Source organism: Neopelma chrysocephalum, unplaced genomic scaffold, assembly GCF_003984885.1.
Source record: "Neopelma chrysocephalum unplaced genomic scaffold, ASM398488v2 Primary Assembly neopelma1_200, whole genome shotgun sequence".
In the NCBI taxonomy this organism is placed as follows: domain Eukaryota; kingdom Metazoa; phylum Chordata; class Aves; order Passeriformes; family Pipridae; genus Neopelma; species Neopelma chrysocephalum.
In genome coordinates, this window is record NW_020897862.1 from 1183604 (window position 1) to 1201375 (window position 17772).

A 17772-nucleotide genomic window follows, 5' to 3' on the forward strand; every position below is an offset into this window, starting at 1 on the left:
TATTTCCTCCACTATGCTCAGTTATTGCTGCTTATTCAACTCCTCTGGGATTTCTTCCTCCAGCAGATAGGAAATGAGGAAGAGCTGACATTCCTCTCTCTTTTCCCTTGAGCACACCTGCTGAACCTGCTAATTCCTTCCCTGTTTCCTGCATAGGATGAATCAAATGTCATGAGGCAGAATATCCACAGGACTCAAAGGAATGTGTTATTTGAGGATTAACATGGTTCATAAAAGCAGGAAATGGAGTTGCTTCCCAGCTAAAATGAGACATACAGTACTAATTTCCTAAGACAAACACCAGTACATTGAAAATTGCCTTGTTAGAAAATGTTTAGTCATTCTGGAGGGAAGGAGGAAGTGTTTAAACAAGTCAATGACTTATTAAATAACTCAGTTGCTGGTCATTTTTGCTGGTCAGTATTGCTGTGAAGTTATTACCAGATGCCCATCAGGGAAAATTAGTTAAAGGGCTTATGGAGTAGAGACAAATCCATATTCTTAAAGCATCAGCAGCTTCATGTTCTGCACTGGAGGAAGAAGTAAGAGGGGTTCTCCAAAGAATAGAACTGATTCTTTCTACCTTTTTCCCCCTTTAAAAACAGAGGGAGCTTCTGTTTTTCCCTGGATGTTGGTGGAATTGTTGCTGTGTTGCATCAGTATCACTCTTATGTGTCACTTTTACTGCCTTTTCTACTGGAAGATAAGGCTGTAACATTTGTAAGAATTTCTTCCCCAAGCTTATCTGAATACTGATGTTGGTTAACACCTGAAGTAGCCCCCCAGGTTGGCAAATCCATTGTTCAACTTTAGCTCAATCTGGAAATGTGAATGAAATGAAATTTTAGTGAAGACAATGTGTTGCAGTTCTCTATTTCTCCTTCTTCCATTTCCTTTTTTTTTTTTTTTCTGGATGGCACTGTTTGGTTTTGAACTTGCCAGAATCAATCATCCCTGCCAACTGCTTTCTGGAAACAGAACACAACTCTGGATATGCCTGGAATGTGCAGCTCTCCTTGCCTGCTGAGACATTTGCCAGTTTAACGTTTACCAGAGTCTGAAAATCTGCCTTCTCCAGCCTGGAGCTGAACAAACTCCCTGATTGAATGGGGATCTTTGTGTTGGAGTTCAACTGTTTGTTGCAGAGCAGGGGGACCTGTGGGTTTGGTCTGGAGCCTAAATCCACAAGGCCTGGACAAAGACACACGGCCAGTGAGATGCTCAGTTTATTTATCCATAAATGCCTCCACGCTGCAGCTGTAAAAAATGGACAAAGCACTAATTCAGCCTCCTCCTTTTGGCACCTGGTGTCAAGTTGCAGATCCCCTGTTACCTTCTGCGTCCATCAGAAGTTGTCAAACAAAACAAAATGCTGGGAATTTCAGTGGGATTAATCTTTTAGTTTAAAAAAGCTGTCTGCAAAAGGATAGGTATGGATATTCTGATACTTCATCTGGTGAAGTAGGGGAGTATAAATAGGTATAACAACGTCTTCAGATGTGGTGTAGGCCAGTTATGATTTAAGTTTTAAATTGCAGTGGTTCAGTAACATCTACACTGCAAACCTTAGGCTGGTGGAGCAGAAATTATTTTTAGCTGGAATGGTTCCTCATCAAAAGCAACCCAAGCACACTTGTGACCTGAGGGGCCTTGTACATTCAATAAGTTGCTTTTTTGCTGTGTCCTTTGTTCCTATCTTATACTAAATAATATTAAGGATGATGTTACCATAAAAGATGCTGAACATCACTTCATTTGGACTAGTAAGAAGCTGTGACAGGACTAATGATTTATTGTTTAAAGATTCCTGGGTTGTGGCTTTTCCCTTACCTGTGTTATAACCCTTGGCAAGTCACTTAATCTGAGTATCAAGGCAGAACTTGCCATTCTCATGTGAATGATACTTCAGTTCATTTGAGTTTGAAACCCTGACAGAGGTGTTAATGAGCAGGTTGTACTTATTTTTTAATGAAATAAGATGTGGTTAAGTCATTTGCAATGGTATTCTGCAGTTCTCCTAAAACAGTGAGCTGCATGTTTTAATTGGTGTTTAACTATAAATGAACACTTCTTAAATTTATAGGAGTAAGTTGATCTCCATAATTCCTCCATTGCAAACTTAATTATCATTGGTTTTATTGAATTCATTCTTCTGACATTTTCTGTTCTTACAGTAAAAACATGCCTTAAATGAACTCATGTAAGAATTGCTGTATCGATGTCCAGAACTATTATAAATATTGATGCCTCAGCTTGCTTTCATAGCTGTGACTGCTGTGTATCTTCCCCACAGACACAAATGCAAGGGGACAGTTCTGTTTATGATATTTTTTAGTGACATCTGGCACTCTCACAGGAAGCCTGGTGCCTGCTTGTCTGTTTGGAAGAGCCACATTCATGACTCAAAGCCAAGCTGCAAAAGGGAACATCATTGTTAGTAACTATAAAGGAATGAATGTGATCAGGAGTGAGGACTTTAAGTTAAAAGCAAGTGTTGATTTATTGAGTGTTGTTCCCTGTGAATAAAAGTCAAACTTGGCCAGCTGGTCAAAGTATGGAGCTGCTGTTTCCTCATGTGTTCTCATGCATAGGAAGTCTCCTGACCTTGGGCCTCGGTTCTGCAGCTGATCATTCATTTGAGCTCACAGAAGATTTTGCCCTGGGACAATGTGCTGTCTGACTTCTCACAAAGCAGAAAAGATCCCATATCCCACAGAAATTCTACCAAAAACTACATAGGTTGTGTTCAATCTATGTGTGAAGTCCTAAACTAACTGGATTTTAAGGCAAGGACAGCTCAGTCACAGAACACTGCAGGAGTTTCATATGAAACACAGAGCTCTGTGTGGATTTTTAGTCTGCATTTCCAGGACATTTGTATCATGGAATTACAGATTAATGAAATTAAGGATTCAGTAACATATAGATACAAAACAAATAGGGACAAGATCGTAATGAACAAGCCATTTTTCCTTGAGGTTTGCTTGAAGCCGTCTGGAATGTTCTACACTTGAGATTTCCAGGCAGCAAGGTGTATGAATCATCAGAATATTAAATGTATCATTGTAGCAGCAGTTGCTGTTCCTTCAAGTTTTCAGAATAATAGATGCCTTCTGATTTTTCAGAACCCTTGCTTCCTCTACCATATACTGAGTGTCCTGCACTCCAGCTGATCATCAGAAGGAAATTGCTGTCACATTTTTGCAGGTTGAGATTTAGAGCAGCACAACATTTCATACTCAGTCTCCAGTGCTGGAAGCCCACAGCTAATGTTTCAGAGGAGCATGGGCTGTTTGGTTAGGGGTTGATTTTTACCTAAGATTAATAAAACTTCCCTTAAACTAGAGGGTGGACGATAAAGGCACAGTTAAGACCAGAAAATTTAAGTAGTACCAACTACTTAAATGGCTTAAATGGCTTTTAGTGAGAGATTCTGGTGTGGGAGCAAAGCAAAGTGTCCTTGAGCAGAATTTCAACTGGTGTTCTGTCCATGATCCAGGAAAACTCAGAACTGCCCACAAAGGTTGTCTGCTCCAGTGCCACACATTTCTCTTGTTACTTCAGGCTTAACCAAAATTCAGAGCTGGCATAAGAATGTTTTTCTGATTTTGTGGTATTTGCAAGTTAGCAGTGACTGAGCTGCTGCAGAAGAAACTGGTGACATCTGTGCTATTCCCTACAATGGGTGAATAATTCATAATTCCATATGCCAAGCATTTGGGAAGGCATTAATGCATCTTATGGGGCAGTTTCCAGAACAGATAAGAAATTGTTAAATCTAAACTAACAGAAATTACTATTCTTTTGCCACAAGAAGAAGCTTTAATCTTCCTGCTTCCATATGACTTTACATGAAGATAAAGCTTATTACTCATGATCACAGACTGACTGCTTCCCTACATCAACTCAAAAACTAACTAAACACTCCTGAATTACTTTTTCTCATATGTTTAGTTTTGAATTACAGTTTCATTTAGCAATGCCAAATGAATTGGTTGTAGGCATTGCACTGATAAGACAAGTAGCAAAATAAGTCAGGAAAATGGAAGGAAGTTTAAAATATTTTAATTTTTTTAAAGAAAACAAAGAATAATTATTGTAAAGTAAGACAATTTATATTATGATTTTTTTATTTCCAAAGCTTGGATTGATATGATAGTTCATGGCGCACGAAAGAAACAGAAAAGCAAATACAGAGAAGTTGACACGTTCAGCAATTATCAGCCTCCTGGATTATCATGATTTTTACACCAAACACTGAAGGGCCGTAAAATTTAGAAAATCTGATGCACTGCAGCCACTGGACATGCAAAGCCTTTGCTCTGAGCTCTGTGCATTCAGGTCCTGCTGCACTAAAAACGCCACAGAAAAGCTGCATTGTACCTCAGTGCCACATTCTGACCTGGTGCTGCACATGTTGTCAAACAAATCAACTGCACACTCAGAAAACGAGACACTCAGAAAGAAAAAGTCTGTGTACACTGATCCAAAAGCTTCTACGTGCCAGCTCTGAAGCTGCTGAGTAACTGGTTAAAGTGACCCATCAAAAGTGGGTATTTTCCAAGCACCCCTTAATTCAGGATGTTTATTTCAATCCCTGCATGTCTCTGCAACCAGAGAAGGCAGGAAATTCCTGATGCAATAGTCAGCAGAGCAAGCTTTCAGTTGGTAGGTCAGTTCCAGCCAGGCCTACCCTATTTTGCCACAGAATAACATAAGTATCACGAGCAGAAAATCTGTATCAATAGTGGAAAGATTTTAGCTTCCAATATCCAGTATTTTCTGGATATTTAATTTGTAAATAACTGGTTCCCTCTGAAGCTAATTCCTCCTTTTTGATACATCATGTGGTAGATGAACGTGCCACAAGCACTTAACCAGTCAAAAACACTTAAAAGATTCTGAATATGTTCTGGATAAGTTTTTTTTTAAAAAATGCATAAAATGTAATGTGACATAATCTTTGGTTGCATTTAAAACCCAAGCATGTATTACCTGTAAATCACATTTCAGGTGTACATCTGTTTGCTGCAGGATTTTTTTCTTACTGCAAAATCTTTTTTCTTCTAGTAAAATCCTGGATAGTAGAAATCCTATGAAATGTTCCATACTCTGGAATCAGGGAGAGTGGGGGTGGTCCTTAGAGCTGTGTGGGATCCCCATAGATCTGGAATGTTTTGACCATATTTTCCATGGATCATCTTCTCACACAAATGCAGGAATAGTCTTTAGTTCTTATAAAATAAGAAGCACTTGTATTTTCTGGCATAGAATGGCATGGCTGCTTGTTTCAACTGTTTTCAGGGCCTGGAAAACAACAAGACGACATTTATTGCTCATTCTTACCCAAATGTTAGATACCTGATCTTTTTTCTTCCCTCTCTATCTTTCCTATCACCACTTTATTTCTCTTCCCAGTTCCTATTTTCCTTCCTCCTAATTCTGGTGCACAGGATCTGTTTAAACGTCCTGGGGTTTTCTCAGTCTTCTGGAGTTTGTAAAGAACTTTAGATTTGCATGGCACCAAAGAATAAGGCAGAGATCATTCCCAATGTTCAGCTGCTTTCCAGTACTTGTAGAACTTGGTCCTCTCATAATTCCTAGATAATTTTACCTCTGTGCAGGAGAGTGATTCCAAACCCCACGCACTTGATATTATAACAATATCTGGCTTTTTTTTTCTGATTTCTGTGGATTTAGACCCCCCCACGTTGTGATGCAGCTCTTGCTGAGTCTGATGCAATGTGTAACATCAAAATAGATAGTTTAGTCAAAATAGGAACACCAGACATTTCCCAAGTGATTCTTGTGACCCTGCTCAGAGGATGGGGCCTGTTGGAAAAGCCTGAGTAGCAATTTACTTACGAGTACCTGCCTGACATCTTCCTTACGACAGCAATTACTATTCCTGCCAGGATTCCAACTGCAACCACGATTCCAATGATTATTCCAACCAGTGCAATCGTTTCCAGACCACCTGAAAGAAGAAGTTGGGAATGTCAGCAGGTTTCTCATGGAGACCATTGGTAAGAGGTACTGATATAGAACTGATGCTGTTCTGCTGCATCCCACCCCTCGGGGAAATTCCCTTCTGTCTTGGGAGTTCTGAAGTAGGTTTGGGAAGTTCAGCAGCCTGAAAATGTGCCTTTGGGCTGGAGGTTTGGGAAATTCAGCAGCCTGAAAATGTGCCCTTGGGCTGGAGGGCTCCATAAGGGTGTGGACATGGGGACAGTGATCAGGTGAACCAGGGGAGGCAGTTCAGGGACAGTTTGGGCACAGCCAGTGGCTGCTGAAAGGGGATTCCCTGGCAATTCTGTTCCCCCTTGTCTTTTTAAGCAAATCTTCTGTTTAATACCTTTTTCAGTTTTCTCTGGTTCCCCACTGGGTTCACCTGTAAAGCCAGAAAGACAATAATTACTCACTCTGCTTTTTACAGAGTTTTTCAGTCCAATTTGTAATGCTATATGCAAGGAAAACTTTTATGAACTATATCACAATGGCTTGAGGTTGTCCTTTTGATAGGAAGGGAGCAAATTAAAAGTTTGGGAGAGTGAATACAAAAGACTCCTAAGTAATAGAAAGAAATTAAAACCTAGGGGACTGATTGATCTGATATATACTAGTTAAACTTGTGTGATCACCTTCAGATCAATAAAGCATTTATACCTGCTATGAAATAATTATGATTAAGACAGAAATCAGATTTTAATTGTCTGAGACTGGTGTATTCTGATAAAATTTCACCTTGCTCTGAATGTATTTGCTGAACTATTCTGTGTCTATTTATAAAGAGAACACCTTAAACTTGGTATTGGAATTTTCCAGATATTATTTAGTAGATGGCAGTAGAACTTTGATATAGAAAAATAGAAACGAAGAGGTTTTTTACCATCAACACTCTCTGTGTTAACTCCATAACCAGTAGAATTGTCACTGTCTCCATCTGGGATAAAAGCACTTTCTGTGGTCATCAGTCGTCCAAACTGCAAGAGATTTGTTACATTGTGTAGTCTGGTGGGCAACTACAAGAATTGGGGGGAAAAGAGGGAAAAGAAAACCTCAGTACACTCAGTCTACATGTATGAAGGCAGCATTTAAATTTCTTGCTCATCCACACCTTGTGGGTGCTTTTTTAGCTGTCACCCATCATCTTTGACTCGTGTACAGTGACCAAAACAAACCAAATAAGCTGATTTATTTTCCCAGCTGGAGGCTTTTCTACATGAGATGACCCCTCAGCAGGACTGCAAAAGGAGACTGCAGAACATTGCAGCCTTGCCTTTTTTTAGTGGTTTTTTTTTTGTCAGTTTAGTTTCACTGAAGCTGAGTGAGAGACACTGAACTGGAAGAGGCAGCGAGTGGCAGTGAACAGGCAGGTCACAGAAAGGAACCTTTATTTGACATTTTATACTCACCAGGGTTGGCAGGGCTTCAAATTCCGTGTCATTTCTGTCTCTGAAATCAATTGTTGCACTTTCTTCTCCTTCTAGAACTGAGCTTGCTGAAGAAAATTGCAGAAAATGAGTCAGGATTTTACTTTTTAGTCACCTGTTCTGGCTACTTTGACATGAAAACTTTGTTAAACATGAGCTCTGTGCACTGTTCTGTGTCCCTGCCCCTGTGCACTTTGGTTTGTGAAATTATTTGGAATAAATATGAATTCTGCTTTACTCTTCCCCAAAGCAGTAGGACAAAGAGCTTAAGTACCATCATTTAACCCTGGCAAAACCTTAAAACATATTGGTTACTAACATTTTGTCCAAGAAAAGATTTCTTTTTTTTGTAAGGAAAGGTTCCCTCTCCCCCCAGAGTGGATGTGATGCCTCCAGATTTCCAGCTTATGCATTGGGATAAATTGCTTAAATCATCTTCCATTTTCTAAAATAATAAGAGCTTTCTCCCAGCTTTCAGCTCAGTCTCAGCTGCAACCTTTATTTTTAGAACTGTCATCAATGTTTATGGGTGTAGCTATAGTTTGAAAATATTCCTACACAAATCTGTCCTGAGGTTTTTCTAACATTGCAAATGCTTTAGCTGCCATAATTTGATTTTCTTTTAGGCAACAATGTAAGGTCTTCCTTTTTTATTCTAGACCTCTGTGTCATCTGTGCTCTTTGGTATAGTGGACATTTCCATTTTGGCCCACATAATGCTGTTTATTTACAAATACAGCCAGACTTCAGTCAGAGGCAAAACAAGCTGGAACAAGGTAGAACACAAAAAACGTGGCCCTGTGAAGACAACTGGCACCATCAAGAATATGTTGAAAACATAAATGTCATTTGATTAAGTTTCTTGCTGATTCATAAACCTGTGAGAAGGATGCTAATGCAGATGTTGATGCAGAGAATGATGTTAATGTAGGGTGAGATCTCTTGGGGGTTTGTGGTTACAAAGCCAGGTGAGGCTGATCCTGCCTGGGAATGAGGGTCCTGCTGATTCCAGATACCAGGGCTGAAAATTAAGCAAAGAGCCAAGAATATCTTCAGGCAAAACCAGATTTTTTTGCATCAAACTTCTGTTTATCTCAGCAATCAGATCAAAAGAAGGACAACCATTCACAGGAGTTCTTTTAAAAGCTGAGAATTACTGTCCCATTGGAATATTTTATGGAAGAGAAATGTTCACAACCTGTTTGGTTTTGTTAAATTCACACAGTTTCTACTAATTTCACTTTTTATGTAGTCACTTAAAAATATTCTCATCTCCTCTGCATATGAAGTTAGACTGAATTGTTTGATCCAAATACTTCTTATAGAAGAATTTACTACTCCTAAATACACCCTACCTGTGTTGTGTGTGATACAGAGGCAAGAAAAGAGCTTTTGTTCTGTGACTGAAATGAGTAAGAATGGGCATTTTGCTTGATATCAGTCAAAACTGAAAAAAAAGCATAGAATCACTTTGGATCAGCTGTGCAGACACCACTCGTAAATTATTGTTCTTTAATTGTGAGTTCCATTTCACTTTTGTTCATTTGTAACTGCCCCTTTTAAAATAAAAATGTTATTTCACAGTATTTAATTTTGAAATCAGTAAAAAGTGCACTGGCAGCTTAAAGGATGAATGAGTTGGGATGGAGAAAAAAAATCTGGTTTTGCTCAAAACTCTCATTTGAATTCTACTGGAAACTTGCAAATATTTTTTCCTTTGCTCCCAAAACTGTTTTCTGAACCAAACTAGAAAATTTTGATCCATCTCCACCAGTGTAAGACTGAGAGCTTTGTCCCATTGCCAAGAGACCAAACACTGAACTAAACTTAGATTTCTAATTCCATGTTTACTCAAGTAAACAGAATTTTATATTTTTGTACCTTTATAAGCATGAACACAGATACACTTTCTATCTCAGAGCCAAAAGGGTGTGCAGGGAGTACTTTGGGCAGTAGCAGATGAAGAAAGTATATTCATGTGATGCCAACATGAGGCCTAATATGGAGGCTAATTAAGCCAGTCAGTGTCCCAAAAATCACCAAAAATCCACAGAAAGACTAGAACAGGCCAGGGTAAATCAGAGTTCCAAGTCAAAAATGGCAAAAATAATGTTTTGGTCATTTTTAATTGAGATACCCCAGGTATTGCTGAGGAAGCACAAAAGGGGCTTTAGACACTTTCTAAATATCAGTGTGATTTAAGATATAGCACTACTTATAATACTTATTTTTTGCTTATAAAGTAATGACTTTAGAGTGTAATAGTGGATGTAAAATATTGGCCTTGTAAATGCTAAGTTTAAGGGAAAAATAGCAGTAGAACTCACCAATGTGAACTGTGTATGGATCAGTTTACCTTGTGATCCCAGTCAGAAGTGAAAAAAACATCCTTTATTCACTAGTTGAAAAATAAGCACAGATGGAGAAAACCAATTACGAGAGGAAAATCCCCCAGCAGAAAGTGAAATATATTTTGTATATTAACAACAAGCAGCTTATTGGGAGAAGCTGCTTATACTGCTGGCAGGGCCCTGAAAAACTGCCTGACAGTGAAGGCAGCAAAGGAAACAGTGTCACACAGCAAAGGTGGAGAGAAACAGTGACTGTCACAAAGAAATATAAAATAGTTAGTCTTGGTGTGGTTCTTCTTGAGATTCTTGGCCATGAGTGACATGTAGAAAATCTATTTCAGTGCCTTTGCCCTCTCAGTGACTGGCAAAAGGAGGTGGCCCAGATTAATCTTGCCTAATTTTAGGTTCTTAATAAAGGCACCTAAATAAAGTGTCTGCTTGCCCTTATCTTCCTTCACAGTCTGTGGGGAAAGATAAATGCTTGGAGAAGGTAACTCAGCTCACCTGAGATTTGGGTCATCCTTGGTGGTGCTGCCTTCCCTTAGCTGGAAAGGGAAACTGGAATGTGGCTCCTCTGAACTGCCCCAGCTCAGATTGAACAGATTTCTGCCATTCTGAAGGGCTTGACCCAGTCCTGTCCCACCTGTATAACACTATTTTCAAGCTGAGGTCCTGTATTTGCTGGAGAATAATCCCTGGAGTCTTTCCAGGTTCATTTTGGGCAGACAGTGGAGGTGGCTGGGTGGTGGTTAAACAGACACTACTGAATTATTGCCCAGAGAAAGGCTGGCAGGTAATTTGTTATCAGTGTAGTGCACGGGTAGGAAGGAAAATTGGATATTGGACAGCTTTGTCAGGGAAAGTCATACAGAAGTTAAATATTTAAATAAAATTGAGAGAAACTATTGGACTTGAAGCTTCTTTCCCCATCCCAGTAGAGCCCTGCACCAGTGACATCAAAGGGAATACAAATGGGATGTAAGGGGGGTGTGCTGCTGTCAGTCCTTGGTTCCATCTGATGTGGGCCAACTGTAGCAAGAGTCAGGGTTAAGCAGTGCTTCTGCATGTGTTCCTAATATTATCTTAGAGGAGGTTGTAAATAAAAACATTGCCTCACAGTGCTGGGGTTGTCTCCAAGGAGCACCAGGGCCTCCTCTGTTTGCAGCTCGATGTTGAATTAATCATTGCACCCCTTCCTGCCAAAGTTCCAGCTGGGAGCCTCTCAGTTCAAAGCCCCCAGCTGCTCTCAGGCTGCACACCAGGAGAAAATTCGCTGTCTCTAAAAGTTTAATACTGCTTTGAAACCCTCCCGTGCTTAAGCATCCCATGACCCACTTAGGGGAGGATGAGCTCACTACTTAACGTGCCTGGAGTGACAGTTTACTGGGAAAACCTCTCAGGGAGGCTTTCAAAGCACAGTGGTTGTGTTGGAAAGGAGAGGGAGTTGTAAAACTGTTGTTCATTAGCATTTCTTTCAGGTATCTCCAAAACCAACAAAGATACTTCTGAAGCTGAAAAATGTTGTAGGATCTTGTTTCTCTCCTGGTATAAACCTGAATAAACCCAGACACTGGTGGGTAAAGGCAGTTGTAAGCCTGTAGTTTAGCTTCCTAAAGCCCTCCAAATAGAGTAAGTTTCCATCTCTGATAAGAGACCAGGAGATAAAAATGGCAAACCTTAAAGGATTCCCTCTAGCAAGAACTGAAATAATCTTTTGCTCGTTGCCTTCTGCTTCTAATGAAAAAAAAGGAAACCAGCTTCAGTTATTTGTAACAGCTAAAAAAGGAAACTAGCAGGTTAACTGTCAAACAAAAGCTTTGATCTTAAAGTTCAAGTTTATTTTTATCTGTGTCTTATCAACATCATGTTTTATCCCATCCAGCTGGGCTAAACAGATACTTTGGAGGATGTTGCTCTAGAAAAGCAAGGGAAAGAATTTAGCAGGAGAGGTCACTTGGGAGGTATCACTCTCCTGTTGGAGATGGACTGAGCAAACATCTGGAGCTGACTGAGGGCTTTCAGGATCTGCTTCCGGAACTGTTCCAGCCCAAGTGGTGTTGTTTGAAGGGCTGTGTATGGATTTGTGAGTTATCCATCCTGTTTTGGCTGTATTTGACTCAGCATTTGTGTCCTAATACAGGAATTCCCGTTCTGAGGGAGCATTCTTCACTCAGAGACCTTAATTTGACTGTGAGCAAACTGAGTCTTAGTCTGTATCTCATTATTGCAATTAGTTCAGTAATAGTTCAGTGAAAACTTTTATTCCTGGTGGTGGAGGTTTAACAAAAATATGTGATTTGTGAGGAATCTGCCTTTTAAATACAGCAGCTCTGTAATTTTCAAATTGATTTTTTTTTGGCTTCATCCTCCATTTAAGTGTATTCCAGAATGCAAAATCTACATCATCAGCTGAATTTTGTCTGAAAATAGTTTTCCATTCTTTTTCTATTTTTGGATATTTGGAAAAAAAGCATACAGGTGTCTCTTCTGCTGTGAAATGCTTCAACAGCACCAGATCCAGGCTACAACATTTTTTTGACTTTGAAAATATGAGGTTTTGAAGAATATAACATGGTGCATTCTGGGATTTGTCTTTTGGCGTTTGAGCCTTTGGACAGTTAACATTTTCAGACTTTAGAAAGGCAGGGAAGTTTGTTAGTGAGAACTGAAATTCTCATTTGTACCTCGTCTGTATCCTGCAAAATCATATCTGCAGTATCCTGAGAGCTTTGTGTCCTTGGCCTGTTTGGGGCCTTTTCTTTCTCTGTTAATTTTTTCTGGAAGCTGGAGTAATGTCTCATCACATAAGAAATCCCCTGGTGTGTATTTAAGTGTCTAGACTCTGTTGTTCAGGAGAGAGTATGTACTGTCTAAATCCTGAAGTGCTTCCTGCATTTTCCTTATGCAAAGACTGACAGTTTGCTTTATATAACAAAGGAAGCTGGATGACAAAATACCAGGAATTTTGGAAAGCGTCTGCCAGTTGAAAACTGGTCCTGAAGCACAAGGCAGGATTTAGCTCAGCCTTATTTAGAGCATGACTGAGTTTGTTCAGGTATTCCCTGTAGCTCGTGATGACAATGCTTTGCTGAATTGTCAGAAACATTTCCTTTGGTCACCACACCCTGCTCCAGATGGGTTTTATTGCTGGGGCTGGCTCAGCCAAAGGAACAAAGCCAGGCTTTAAAACGACAGTGCCAAGTGGCAAAGAACCACTGGGCTGCTCCTCAAGAAAATCACATGTCCTCTGGATGTTACAGTGCTCTACTGACAGAAAAGCAAAGCAAAATATACTTTAACTGGGCAGATATAGAGAAGCAGCTGCTCTTCAAAGGCTTGCTGTGTGTAATGACCCCCAACCAAAACTGGGAAACAAAACCACCAGGGGAAAACGTTGAACCTCAGTAAGCTTTGTCTTAGGCATGGTAAGATCAGCCACAGAGCTGTGGGCATTAGGAAGGGACTAACTCCATTATGGGACATTCCTTTAAAATATTCCTTGTGGAACTAGAGATGAATATTCCAAATTTATGCTTTTAAGAATGTTGCTGGGTCGACCTCTGCTTTCCTGTCTGCTCAGCACACTGACCTCAGACTTGCTACCCCATGAGTGTGGCATAAAACCACGTTGTCATTGATATTTGCTGCCCTGTGCTCCTGTTTCCCTGTTGGCAATTTTACAGTTTAATTGTTTTCTCTGAGGGTTTGATTGGGACAACGAGGTTGGAGTTATGGTCAAGGTGTGAGTATCTGTTGCACCTTCCTGTCAGGGGCAGGATTCCAGAGCTGTGGCTGCAGGGCTGACAAGGAAGGAGCACTGCAGCCAAGACAAGGAGGAAAGCACCAAACTTTGTGTCAGGGAGCAGCAGATTTTCCACATGTGCAGCAGAAAGCAAATATCTGCGTGCAAATACTGGGATGTGTAAGTGCAGATGAGAGGAATTAAGAAATGACCTCTAATACAGTAATAAACTAATCTTTTCCCTGAATCACTTCTTCCCCAGAACTCTGAGGCTACAACCACGTGCCCTTTCACAGCTGCCTTGTTGAAGGTTACCAAACCCTTTTATCTGCCAGCAGGACCCTTTGCACGTTCCTTAACTTATTTGTTGGAAATACTCCCACCAAACACTGAACTGGAGACTCTTAGGTGCTAATTTTGTTCACAGAGTGATTTTTGGCTACCTCCTTTTATTGCCATGCAGCAAGCAAGATCCACTCAAATATGTTTAGTCTGACTTTTATCCTACATTAATAATGTACTAGCTAATATTTGGATGTGTTTCATAGTCATAAAACCATTTTAATGTCCATTTGGAGTTAAGTGTGTCCCCTTTACAGATTTAGCAGTATCTCCTACACTACTCAAGCCCTCCTAAGAGACCACATGTTTGCCTGAAAATGGTGTAACAGCTGAATTATTCCCTCACAAAGGATTATTCTGATCCAATTTGTGCTGGATGTTGTGGTGTTTGTAATCAACAAAGATGGAAAAAACATGAGGAAGTCATAAAGCAACACGAGGATGTGCTCAGCATCAGCTTCTCTGTCCTTGGAGAGCCTTTGGCCAAGCTTCTGAGAAAGGGAGTTGGAAATCAATAATGCTTTTGTCTCTTATTTTTCCTCATTTTTTTCTCTTTAGAACATCCCAGCACACCTACACTCCCAAATCCCACATCTTGTTCTGAAGTGCTGTGCAGCAGTTTGTGCTTTTCTGGGGGGTCAATCCCCACTGAGGGGACACACGAAGCAGAGAGGCTGCAGCAGGCTCTGGGGTGCAGGGAGGGGCAGGACCTGGCAGCATTTGCCTTCCATCCTGCGGTCCCTGACCACATCCAGACAAAAAGCAAACAAACCAACAAAACAAACGTGCCACTGAGACAGCCCATCTGCCCCAGCCGGGCCGGCAGCAGGAATCAGGCATTTCTGTGGTCCACGTGTGGCTCGCCTCAAGTGACACATGGAGAAACACTGCCTGCTTCTGTTGGAGCCCAGCAGCCTTCCTTCACTGCCTTTTATTATCTAGTAAAATGCTCTCTAGGTTTTTAACTGCCTTTTTTTTTTTTTCCAGATGATTTACAGTCCTGGGTCTGGGGTATGTGCACGGATTCAGTGGGAACTGCTGAACGACAGGAGTGGAGGATCTGGCCTCTCTGTTCCCAGATTTTACTGTGCAGCCTGAGTTAATGAAAGGTCCACTTGTAAGCCTTTAAATATGACTGTTTTCCTTGTTTGTAAAGTCACAGATTCAAAAATTAACTGTTGGAATGCAGATGGGCAAACCTCTGCTTGCCAAGCAGAGAGGAGAAAGCAAATTTTGTCTGTTCTCTGCTGGTCTTCCACAAAGACACTGCAAAATACAGACCCACAGACCTACTAATAGTGATTCAGCAAGATGATTTTCCCCTTTTTTGTGATAATTGTTTTGAGTATTGGACATGTAGAGTTAGATTTATATCATGAAGAGGCATATATGGGACACATGTGAGAGCACTCATCATTCATGATGCAGGGTGAAAGGGTTTGTGGTGCTTATTTAGTAGAAAACCGGCTCCCTTTTGAGTCAAATGTGGCTGTTCCTCTTGGTTGTACATTTTGTTTATAGCCTGCAGTCACAGAATTTGATTTTCAGGAGAGTTTAGAGGTGCCTGACTTCATTAGAGTTTTGCCACTGAACCAGCAACAGTTTGGGTAAATCAAGACACTTCCAAAAAAAACTTTTCTGGTGATTTTGTCAATTCTATTTCTTATGATTGTGAAAAACACAGAAAAGTAGTCTTTCAGGGTTGACTATAAACTTCAATTTCCTTTCTTTTGGAAAATGAACTCAAAATGTTTCATATAAACACTTGTTATCTGAATTATCCTGTCAATGTGCTTACTTTCAGCCCAAACCAAATGTTACATGATCTGGGATAAACCTGACTTGCATAAGGAGATATAATCTAGTGTTTGCCTCTAGGTAACATCAGGCACGTGGACAGTTGATACAGCTCAAGTGACATGTGGTATCTTGTTAACAATCACCTGAATTTTTGTTCATGTTATGTGACAGCCACTGCAGTAATCTCCATCTCTGCAATGATATTTTCACCACAGGAGAGGGTTTGGAATTAAGGAATGCCTCTGAAAAGCACTGGTTTGGATGCTGGTGAAGGCCAACTTCCATTTCAACTCATTTGGTCTGATCCAATAACTTGGCCTGAGTTTTTATATGCTGAAAGGGATCACAGAAAGGCAAAAATGTATCTGCTAATCATTCAATAATAATAATAATAATAATCCTTTTGGAAATTGGTAATACACTTCCTGATGGAAACAAAGCTGCTTTTCTTGAGTCAGTCTCAGTCCATAACCTGGAGTGCCCAAGAAAAGGGAAGTTGTAGGTTTATTTATGGCCTCATTGGATTAAGAAGTATCAGAATCTGATAAAGAGACTTTTTTCCACTAAAACCCTAAAGCCACACTGTGACCTCAGAGTTTCAGATATCTGGATATCCCCACTCCCCCAGGGACTATTCAAGTCAGACATTCTCCCTTTCCCAGTCAGCCAGGCAGAGATTGTGAAGGTGGCATTGTCACCTCAAGTCTGTTCTAACACATAATTGCTGATGGTTGTCAGTAAACACCAGTAATACATATTAAATACTCAATACTTTCTTATTTTACCTCTGGAGTCCATTTCCCAGGTGTATCCTTTGGAAGTTGTCCTAAATGACTGGCTCCATGTGAAGAAAAACTCATAAAACCTAAACACACCAAAAGTCTTAAAGGCTGTAAACCATGTTCCAGATCCAGCTGTGGAGTTCAGTGCTGGTTATAAAGCAGAGCTGGGATCTTGTAAGCAACAAATACTCTATTTTTTTTCTGACTAGTGGGGTTTCAGCCTGATTGTTGCTGGACTCCTTCTCTTACAGTTGAGAGAAGATATGCTTAAAAATTCCCCAAAAGCCTGGAGATGAAACACCTTTTTACCTGTAATTCTGGTATCTTAGAAACTGCTTAAGGCAATTCTATAAAACAGTCATGGCTTTGCCTCATTTCTAACGGCTTTAAACTTTGGTACATTTAATAGTGATGCTTTTTAAGGATAAGGTAGCTGTCCTTAAACAATTCTTAGAATTTCCCACAATTTCCTAGAAAACAATTTTTGTGTCTTGCCTAATATCTGTTGATTTTAGATTTTCTGTGAAATTCTGAAGCACAGCTCCAAACTTTCAGCCTCCTATTCTGACATACACCATCAGAAGTTTCAAGTCAACACCCACACATGCTGTATATTGATATAGCTCCATTCTTTCCAGCAGAATGGTACTGATTATTATCAGGCCAAAATCAGGTCATTTTTTTTTTCAGTTTAGGTCCCCAAATCCAAGTCTGACAAGTACGTTTATGGTCTGGAAGACTGATGGGCTGAGTTTCAAGTTGATGTATTTAGAGCACTGGTACTGGGAATGTGTTCCATGGCACTTCACGTTGCCTGGTGGCCAATTCATTCATCAGGAGTCAAACACTGCACAGAAAGTCTGAATTTCAAAGTGATATTCCTGGAATCAAATAGTGGTCAGGGTAATTCTGATTTGCTGTTAATAAATCAGACTCTTCCCCTTAAGCTGTAAAAAAATGTCTCATTTACCTAAAAGTGTGTCTTTTTTATAAAATTCAAAAGAAATAATTTGCCAAATTAATCTTTTTTAAGTAGATACATAACACTTTTTAAAATATGTCTTAGGTAATAATTCTCCCTGTTTTGGTTTGTATATATTGCTTATGGCTAAGTTGGGCTTAACAAAGCCCTGTGTAAGGCTCAGAATTTAAGCAGCTGTAATGTCTTTAAGCTTGTAAGTTAAACTCCTGAATGGAAATATTTATAAGTGACTTTGGTAGAGTTACATCACCTAAATGTCAATTAAACTAATCTGTTGGTTGCACTCTGCACTGTGTGTGTGTCACAGGGAGACTGATTTCCAAGGGCTGGGGTTGGAATG

General features: G+C 40.0%; 1 protein-coding gene across 4 annotated transcripts in view; it reads right to left on the reverse strand.

The window, feature by feature from the left end:
- Positions 1 to 4107: 4107 nt before the first annotated feature.
- PDPN (podoplanin) overlaps positions 4108 to 17772 on the reverse strand; it is a 14120-nt gene continuing 455 nt past the window's right edge. Inside the window, exons 2-6 of one of the 4 annotated variants that reach the window (XM_027702920.1) lie at positions 7416 to 7501; positions 6890 to 6983; positions 6356 to 6391; positions 5866 to 5977; positions 4108 to 5307 (exon numbers count right to left, since the gene is read on the reverse strand). In XM_027702920.1, the coding sequence (XP_027558721.1) occupies positions 5301 to 5307; positions 5866 to 5977; positions 6356 to 6391; positions 6890 to 6983; positions 7416 to 7501 (335 nt within the window). In that variant the 3' untranslated portion in view covers positions 4108 to 5300. Of the gene's footprint in view, positions 5308 to 5865; positions 5978 to 6355; positions 6392 to 6889; positions 7023 to 7415; positions 7502 to 17772 lie in introns of all 4 variants that reach the window. The other 3 variants (XM_027702918.1, XM_027702919.1, XM_027702917.1) reach the window with 3 other exon arrangements.